Source organism: Ciona intestinalis, unplaced genomic scaffold (assembly GCF_000224145.3).
Source record: "Ciona intestinalis unplaced genomic scaffold, KH HT000184.2, whole genome shotgun sequence".
In the NCBI taxonomy this organism is placed as follows: Eukaryota; Metazoa; Chordata; class Ascidiacea; order Phlebobranchia; family Cionidae; genus Ciona; species Ciona intestinalis.
In genome coordinates, this window is record NW_004190506.2 from 852,954 (window position 1) to 862,581 (window position 9,628).

The 9,628-nt window shown below is 32.9% G+C and overlaps 1 protein-coding gene across 1 annotated transcript; it reads left to right on the forward strand.

Moving 5' to 3' along the window:
- Nucleotides 1-25: 25 nt before the first annotated feature.
- On the forward strand, nt 26-9,224 carry LOC100180222 (TBC1 domain family member 2B-like). Its single transcript, XM_002125616.4, has 19 exons — nt 26-346; nt 628-760; nt 1,048-1,244; nt 1,489-1,690; nt 2,627-2,803; nt 3,035-3,145; nt 3,318-3,463; nt 3,534-3,591; nt 3,907-4,094; nt 4,327-4,446; nt 4,794-4,904; nt 5,333-5,547; nt 5,818-5,991; nt 6,165-6,275; nt 6,429-6,626; nt 6,888-7,026; nt 7,492-7,677; nt 7,860-7,981; nt 8,247-9,224. Exons 1-19 carry the CDS (start codon nt 266-268, stop codon nt 8,431-8,433), a joined length of 2,856 nt encoding a protein of 951 aa, XP_002125652.1. The 5' UTR covers nt 26-265; the 3' UTR covers nt 8,434-9,224.
- Nucleotides 9,225-9,628: the final 404 nt, after the last annotated feature.

A 9,628-nucleotide genomic window follows, 5' to 3' on the forward strand; every position in this document is an offset into this window, starting at 1 on the left:
AAACGAGGTAACTTTGAGATATCGGTGAATCATTAATTTGGGGAATAACCAGAAGGTGTTGCTGTCTCGTGAGCGCTGGAACCGGAACAGTTGGGCACGATTTTGGATTTCTTACATTTGTTGTTCATGCCACGTATATCAAATATTTGCAATTGAAAGTTGCAAAAAATACCGTAGTTAGGAGTTCTGATGTTCTAGATAAAATTCAATGTAGTAAGATCAGTATTTTTGAAATTTTGCGTCGGCCAACTGAACCAGTATAACGATGTCCTGCCCAACTGGTGTATTAATAGATTTTACCAACAGTGAGCAATCCAATGATAAAAATACTACACAGAATGTACCGGTAAGGTTTTTGATAAATACATTAACTTCCAGTATTAAATACCATAATTACTATGTATCTATTTAAAACGATAGCAAAGATCATGTTGTTTAAAGTATTCTTGGCTTAACAGATTGGATCATGTTTAAATTGGTGTGCTATAACCGCTAACCTGTATAACCAATAGCCCATGACCTACTTTTCACCAACCTAATCTGTAACGTAGATTCTTCATTAATGCCACACATTTACTCTGTTTTACTATTAATGATACAAAAATATTTTTTACTTTTCTGTGATAGGTACCAGAATCTACCAACTCCAGTGAAGTAAATACCTCAGTGACTTCTGTTGTTTCATCAAGTGAATCCGGAAATAAAAAAGGCAAACTATGCGGCTATTTAACGAAAATATCAACCACTGGACTAATGAAAAGTAAGTATGAGTGTTTGAAGGCATAAGTTTCAATATGTAAATCTGTACTAGGTGTTGTGTTAATATATATATTATTTGTCAATTTAAAAGATATTGGGTAATAAATTAAGGTTTGTGTTAAAAGTATAGGAGAATTAGGCACGTTTGGTCATTTTTATTATATACTGACTTAAAAAGAGCAAACAGAAAATTACTAAACCCGTAGTTTAAAGTTAAAATATTTTATTAAAAATTAAATCTGATTCCATTAAGTCAAAGTTTTCATGTTTTAACATTGTTTCATATAGCAATGAAATCAAGATGGTTTATTTATGCCCCTGAGACTTGTGAGTTGGCTTACTACAGATCATCTGACAGTGATATTGCTAATAATACTTCACTGGGTAAGATTCCATTACGACAAGCTTCATTTAGCGTCACAGCTCCTGAACTGCAAGACAATATATTTACAATCACTGCTGAGAATGTGACACATAAGTTGCAGGTTCGTGGTTACAATTTTATGCATGAGAACATTTTTTTTACTAACTGTTGATTCCCTTCTCTTCGTTTTTTAAATAAAATGATCTTCGTGATCGTTTTCGAAAAGATAAATAAAAATTATACCTATATAAATACTTTACAAAAACCTGCAAGACAACCGATTGAATCTTAAAATGTACAACCTGGAATATTTCAACTAAAAGATGAAATGTGACAGTTTAATTATGTTATATTATTCATTACAGGCAAGTGACCGCAAAGCATTGTTATGGTGGCTGCAGGAGTTACAATCTCATCGACGTGTATTCAACACAAATCATTCTTTCGACACAGATGATAAAACAGAATGGCACGGAACTTTATTAGGCTCAAGCGTCTTCTGGGTTCCCAACACCACTGATACTTGTAAAGGGTTACTTACTGTTGGACCTGCTAAAAAAAGACAAAGTAAGTGAAACTGTTTTGCGATATTTTAAGAAAAATATTTTGAAATGTTTGTTTTTTTTCAAAATTCTTTATTTTTTTAAATCGTTTGTTAAGCTAAAACTTGCTGAAAAATGAAAATGAGAAAGTATAGTAGTATGTGAAGTAACTGTTGTGTTTTTGCTAATATCAGTTCATGTTTAAATGCTCTGTTTTATATCAAAAGCATTAAATAAGCGTAACAAGGTAAAAATCCTTTAATTAGGCATATTAATAAATAAATGATTAGGTGTATGAATGTGTAACACTAACAGGAAATGAGGTGTACACTGCTTTCACTTTAAGCCAAAGCAAGCCTATATAATGTAATCATTGGACTTACTTTATACTTGTACTTAAACTAATTAGGGATTACACAGAAATTAAAATAAGATGTTTTATTTTTACATAACTAGGCTAAAATTAGTTAAAATGGTTTAAATATACCAAATATTTCACAAAGCCTTTAAAATAAATAAGTTGCGCTATTGTTAAAATATGCAGGAGGTGTATTGACATCAGCTTTAATTGTTTCCTGTTGAAACATTGCCGCATAATTACCCATGTTATGCTAACATTGTATGTACATTGTGTTTGGCTTGTAAGTATGTAATTTTCTGCTCTTTACTGGTTTCTTGAGCAAGACACTTAATGGCAATTACTCCAGCCTAGTGATCACTAATGGGTTGTCCAAATTAAAATCCATATAAAAAAATAAAAAATATTCATATAGAAAGTAACCTACATGGTAACTCGCAAGCTGACATGAGGTGTATAAAACATATTAAAACACTTGTGTTATAATGACTGTCGTTTTCCAGCCACACTAGGATACACTAAGTTACATTTATTCATTTTTTTAATTGCACATATTGTAAATACGAGTCTAAATGTATCTATGACCATTATATTTGCTTTCAGCTGATGATGGAGGTTTAAACTTGAACATTCTTCCCCATATTGACCAACCACCAGATACTGTGGCTGGTACGGCTGCGTCTCCGAAACGACAACCATCATTAAATGTCTTGTCCAACAGTAGCCTGGCTAGTTTAAGCGCTCGGATGCCAAGTTTAAATGCAGCTATCTCTAATGCAAGTATGGACTAATTTGTCTTTTGTAACTGCATGTCTGTTATGTGGACATATTTCTTGAGAGTGTATTTAAAATGGTCCATAACTAGTTATTTTAGTCAGTAGTGTCTTTTAAAACTTTGGTGGTACCCTTACATTACATTTGGCCATCTCTATCCATATACAAAGTTTGGTTTTACATTAGTATGCCCCTTTAGGGTAATTCATTCTATTGTATATTATTTTCATTTAAAAGGTGAAGTTGCAATGAAAGGTTTGAGAAGCAGTGCAAGTCGACTACGAGCTCCAACTTTTTCTGTTCGAGGATCAGACAAAGTAGATCTTGGTTTAAAGAACTCATTATCTGGTAAACAATTATTTGAAAAATTTTCTACAATACATTGGTCAGTAAACATTGGAACCATATTTTAAAACTAATATTTTGTTGTCATATTTTCTATTTTTGCATATTGCGTGTGCAAGTAATACTGTATTACAAAAAGTGTTGAAAAGTCTAGTTGTTGTTTAAATTTTCATAGGTTCATTGACTGACATTCGACAAGCCATAAATAGTAGTGAGAATAAAACACCCAACATTCAAACACAAGTTGAAAGTTTGCAAAATAAAAATGATCGTCTCAATGAAGAACTGGAGCTGTTGAAAAATAGTCTTCAAACGAAAGAGGTTTGTCATCGTGTTAAAAAAATGATTTGGTGTTTCATATTTCAAGTTTATGACATGTATGTTCTATTAGGAAACTGTTCAAGTTTTAAAATTGGCGTTACAAGAAAAAGAAAGTAATCCAAACCCAAGTAAGTGAAAGACTATTTATTTGATTAGTTATTAAGTTCTTGTGGTTTTCAACTATCAAGTTCTCTTTCTTTTTTGAAAAAGAAAAACAAAAACTTACAATTTTAAATATTTAGTATTTGGTAACTTAGACTGGGTTTATGAATTTGCACATGTCACACTACCGCTCTCTCTAAGTTTTTACTGAGAAGCCATGTATGGGAACAGTGGTGCAGCCTCCCCTTTTTTTTGGTCTGTGTCATTTTATGTGAGGATAACAAAGTTAATGTACCCCTAACTCTATCTTAGTATTCACTGGAAAGGTATTTCTTCTTTAGACACAGGTGGCACAAAATCTACCAGCAATCTAAGATCTGAACTGATCGAGATCAGAATGAAAAATGAAAGTCTTCAACAAAATTTGAATGAATCCAAAGAAAAGGAGACTGAACTGACTGAACAGATATGTATGTTGCATGAAATGATAACAGCAAAGGACCAAGTTTTAGTTCAACTAAGTAATGAGGTGGGTAACTTATTGGCAGCTTAAAATGCTTAATTTGATCTTTAATGGTTAAAATATACAGTGTTTTAATAATTGGAAATTTGCATTCAAGAAATATATTTAAACTGTGATGCATAGGTTGTTTCAATTTAGCCAATCTTTAATGGTTACAAAAGCTTACTTTTAAACCGTTTATATATTTTAATGTACAAGTGTTAAAATTGTTTCCATCACAGTTTTCTGTGTGTTTCAGGTATATGAACTTGAATCTTCTTACAAGTCCCTGTTAAATGAGAACTCAACATTAAAAGAAAACAAAAGTGAGGAATTTGTCATGGTTGCTCCTGTTGCAGAAGATGTGGATTTACTTAAAGTGGGAAACCATGTGTTTAATAAATTAACTATCAGTTTAATAATAAATTCAATTGATTTAGTTCATTTTGTTATGTTTTTGAACCATCGATTTATGTAACTATATACTATGTACCCTATGTTTTTTATAGCCTTTATTAAAAATAGGTTACAATATTATCATAAAACGCCTATGACATAAGTGTATGCTTGGTCAAAAGATTTAACTATTCCACCCTTGGATCATGTTGTAAAATTTTATTACCAATTCGTGTAATCTTCCTGTGTACATTTGCATCGAAATGAACATTTTTGTAATCTTCCCGTAAAAAGTGTTGTGCGACTATGTATTATCAACACGATATACAGGACACACTTGAAGGATATACAGTTCAGAACAAGTTCTTGAACATGGAGATACTAGAGTTGGCAAACCTGAGACAACTCGATACTCGGAAAATAAAAATGTTAAGAGACAGAGTGAGTGAAAAGACTTATATTTCAAGTTGTATACTCTTAAGTCACATACCGTATTTGTCTTGTTATGTTTTATTTTGGAATGCCTTAGTTAAATGAACTATTGTATTGTTGACAGGCTATATATAGAAAAACTGATGGATAATTGTTTGTTAATTATTTTTCAATCAACAATGTTATGACGAATGCTTTGACCTAATACAGTGAGACTTGAATGGGGTCATTGATTTTGCTGGGTCACCTATAACCAGTGAGCCACAAAAATATTATTGGTTATAAAAGTTGGCTACCAAAGACAAAATGTGAAATGTTTCTGTGTGTATTGTGGCAACATTGGGTAAAGATTAAAAGTTTAAAACCAATGCTTTGTTAATAATTTAGAATAGCCACAAAAAAGGAATCTAAGCAAACAATGGTTACTTTGCTTACAGTGCTCACAACAAGAAGCAGAATATTGTCAGCTTCACAGCAAATACCTCGTTCTACTCTCGGAGATGAACAAACCGAGAACAGAGAGTTTAGGACTCACAGTTTCTGGCACAAAGATCGCTGGATCCTCGGATGCGGATCGGAAAGAAATGATGAAGATCTTGATAAGTGAAGCGCTGGATGATGCTGCGGAAAACTCAACCAAGGAGGATCAAAAGTAAGCAAAGAAAAGCTGGTTTTAAAATCGTTATCAAAGAATTAGACCTTCTCTAATGTTTATGTAGTTTCATGTTTATATTTTACAGAAAAGAATAAATAGGTTTTCTAGATAATTGACAATTGTGTACACTTTCTTTCCATAAACGTGTGTTTAGTTATTTCCAACTGTATAATACATTTACTATAGAAATTAAAAAGAGTAAAATTCAAATTAAAAACTTATAAATATATATATTACACATCTCTATACTTATTTTTATTGACGCAGAGAAAGTAAATGGGATGAATTTGGATTCAGTCGATCTCTTGAAGATGAAACGGAAACTTCTCTCCTCTCAACTGCATCCAGGTTACAGAAGAGATCTTCAGATATTCTATATTCGCTGAGTCAGCATAAAGCCTCTATTGCCATCAAGTGGCAGAACTACCTGTCAATCAACAAGTGGGTAGATATGTAAAATATTCACTTTATCAAGTTCACATCTAAAATCATGGCAGAAGTTATATGCATTCAAAATCAGCATCAGCATCCAAAATTAGGATAAGTATAGAAAAATATAGCAAAAGTTATAAACAGCCTTTAAAGTGCAAAATAAGTGTCATTTTTCCACACAGAGAGCTTCAAGGAAATCAAGAACTTAAAATGTTGATTCGAATGGGAATTCCACACGAGTTACGCCCACAAGTGTGGAGCTGGATGGTGGAACGAAGGATTTCTCAACTTAGGTTTTTAATAAATATGTTGTGCAAATAAGTATACATAAATATTAAATGTATTTTTTCAACAAATCTTCTGTTTCATCTGTTTTTTTGTACTTTTTATGTTTTTTATGATTTTTTTATATTTTATTAACTTTTTTTTATAAAATATTTTTCCAGGCACCGCTTGGACTCTGGTGGTTCATATTACTCCCAGTTAGTAGAAAGCAAAGAAGCGCAACTACCTTCCAAACAAATTGAACTTGACCTGCTTCGAACTCTTCCCAACAATCGTCATTTTGCATCTATGGCGTGCAGTGGAGTGGAACAGCTGAGGAGAGTTCTGCGAGCGTACAGTGTTCATAACCCAAGTATTGGGTGAGTGTCCCAATTTCAAAGTGTCCACAGCTTTTTAATGCAGTATCTGCCTAGTGGTGCAGTCATAAAAACTAAAGGGAGTTTAAAAAAAAAAACATTTTTTAATTTTTATATAAATTTTTAATTTAAAAAAAGGAGGGGGGTTGGGACTCTTTTACCCCCCTTGCTGCGCCCCAGCAGTTTTACTCTAAAAACACATTAAACAATTTACAATATATACTTCTGAAAAAAACAAACAGTAATACTTACCATTATACACAGGTATTGCCAAGGTCTTAACCGTGTAGCAGCTGTAGCGTTACTCTACCTGTGTGAGGAAGATGCATTCTGGTGTCTGGTGGCCGTGGTGGAACAGATTATGCCACCGGATTATTACAGCATGACTCTCACTGCTTCACAGGTTGAAAATTAATTGATTTTGTTGGTCAAATGATATGATATTGTATGTACTGTTGCTTCTAGGCATATTAGACTTGTATTTCCAAAACATAAGTCAAAATGATCAAAATCAGAAAGTAGAATAAAGTAAAATGATATGTGATCATAAATGTCCTAAATACCCTTATATACTTCTATAAGCCACAATTGTTTTTAATCCAAAACAATTCAAAATATTTTTTTGTATACTGTACCTTGTTTGAAAAATGGTTTTGCCTAAATAACTTCACAGGTATTATGACATTAATAACAGAAACAATTCCAATGAAGTATTGAGTATTGAGTATCTGTTAGTAACTTGCAGGAAGGTAGCCATATAGAAAAATGGTAGTACACACCTTTTAGGTTGCATACCCCTTTACTTAAACCAGCATCAACTTAAAAGTCATAAATACCTATACTTAATAATTTCCTAAATCCCTTTCAGGCTGATCAGAGAGTTTTCCGTGACTTATTAGCTGAGAAACTACCACGGTTGCATCGACATTTTGAAGCAGCAAATGTGGACACTTCGCTTATTACTTTCAACTGGTTCCTCTGCATATATTGTGATAATATACCAGCTGAGACCATGCTTCATGTATGGGATGTGTTGCTATATGAAGGAAGCAAGGTGATTTATATTTGTCTGTGTATATTTATGCTTTATCTGTGTATAATTTAATATGTGTACAATACTACAGGAATTGTTAATACAAGATTTTCGTAAATGCCAGATGTATTACATGAAAAGCATATTACATTGGTGTATGCCAAGATGTGCCATTATTAGAATACAAAATGATTTTATCTTAGGTCTTATTCCGATTTGGTCTTGCGTTTTTCAAATCAGTGGAAGAAGAGATTCTTCAATTGAACGACTACATCGCTATTTTTAACTTCCTTCGTGTTATGTCTCACCGCATGCATGATGTCAGGTATATAATAATTATATTACCAAGTGTATTTTGCAATCTGTCGTAGAGGTTACCGCTCAAATTTAACAACTTGTAGCAAATTCTTAGTTATACTTATATGGGATGACAAATATTGAATTTCTATTAAAAATATTACATTATTTGTATAATCTATGTTTGTTGAATAAAATCTTAAGCTAATATATTTTGTATAATCAAGATACCTCTAAAATATGTTTTATTTGACTTACACAACCAAATACATGACAAACAGTATATCATTCAGGTCATTGACTCAGATCGCCTTCCAAACTCTTAACCATTTCCCGATGCGTAAGATTCACCGCCTTCGTGCGTTGCACCTCGAAAAAGTGAACGCCGAACTTCGGGAGTTGGAAAATCTTCGGCGAGGATTTGTGAGTGTGAGGAAGAATGTACAGGATGCTGATGCTGATAGTGATGAGGACTCATGATCGTGATTGTTTCATGGACATGACTGTTTCATGATCATAATTGGTTCGACTCATGATCATGAGTGCTTCATGAGCCTCATGTTTATTGTCTCTTCTTCTGTTGCTCCATGCACTACATAGGATGAGGTTTGGTTAATAAAAACCAATGTTTTTTAAAGAAATGTTACATCTATAGTTTTCAAAATGAATCTATTTTTGAATTAATTTAACATGATGTGCTCCGCCCAGTTAGGCATTACATAAAACAACTACTAACTTGTGTTTTATGCTTGCATGATTCCATCTTTATTGCAGTATATTACCCAACTTGCCAAATGTTTTTTTATTTAAATTCTCAAAAATTCGTGAATTATTATGTATTTCATACAACCAGTGTATTATGTTATAATGTATTTATACCAAATTCTTTGTTTTTTTGCATTTTTAGTTTTAATGGGCTTACCTAGCATAGTGATATAGGGACTTCAATCAGTCTGTAAAATTTACACCATATAATATGTATACAACCACAATCACCCCAAACAACAAAATTTTCATCCTATAAAGAATGTAACAACTAAACAAATTTGAATCTATAGCAATACCAAGTATTTGTATAAATAATTGAATAATTTGGCTTTTACTGTAGTGCAATAATGAATAACTAACAGTGCAATATATCAACGTGAAACTATGATTTATAATCTTATCATATACATAACTTCCATGCATGCTACTTTCTCCATAACAGATTGTGTTGAATATATTTGTATACCAATTTACCATCATTTGATTAAAGTTTTGTTCCAAAAGGTTTATATTAAGTTAGTAGGATGAGGCAACCCATGAAGTTACTGCCCTTAATGGTACTCGCGCCCACACCGGTAGGTTCTTCGAAACTGGCAACAGCAGGCTGCAGTTACGAAGCAAGCGGTATCATATAGCTCCGGTGTCATGATATATTCGTTCCGATTGATATATTTGTTCCGGGAGCTTCTGCGCACGCGCCGAGACGCTACTGCGCGTGCGTAGTATAATTCAACGCACAAGATTCCGCTGACCACTTGTTTGAATAAGTTGTAATTGTTGATATGACGTTTGTCTGTTTTCATGGATAAATGTTGTTTATTAGGTAGCGATAGGGGGTCAATCCATTCATGCAGCAGTCCAACTTGGCGCTTTAAAATCTGGCCGACGTCAACTGTGAAAACTTATT

Excerpts from the sequence above, each read along its gene's own strand:
- LOC100180222 (XM_002125616.4), top strand. The coding sequence starts at position 266 with ATGTCCTGCCCAACTGGTGTATTAATAGATTTTACCAACAGTGAGCAA. Across the intron at positions 3,592-3,906 it reads AGAAAGTAATCCAAACCCAA|ACACAGGTGGCACAAAATCT; the intron begins GTAAGTGAAAGA and ends TTTCTTCTTTAG. Across the intron at positions 5,992-6,164 it reads AACTACCTGTCAATCAACAA|AGAGCTTCAAGGAAATCAAG; the intron begins GTGGGTAGATAT and ends TTTTCCACACAG.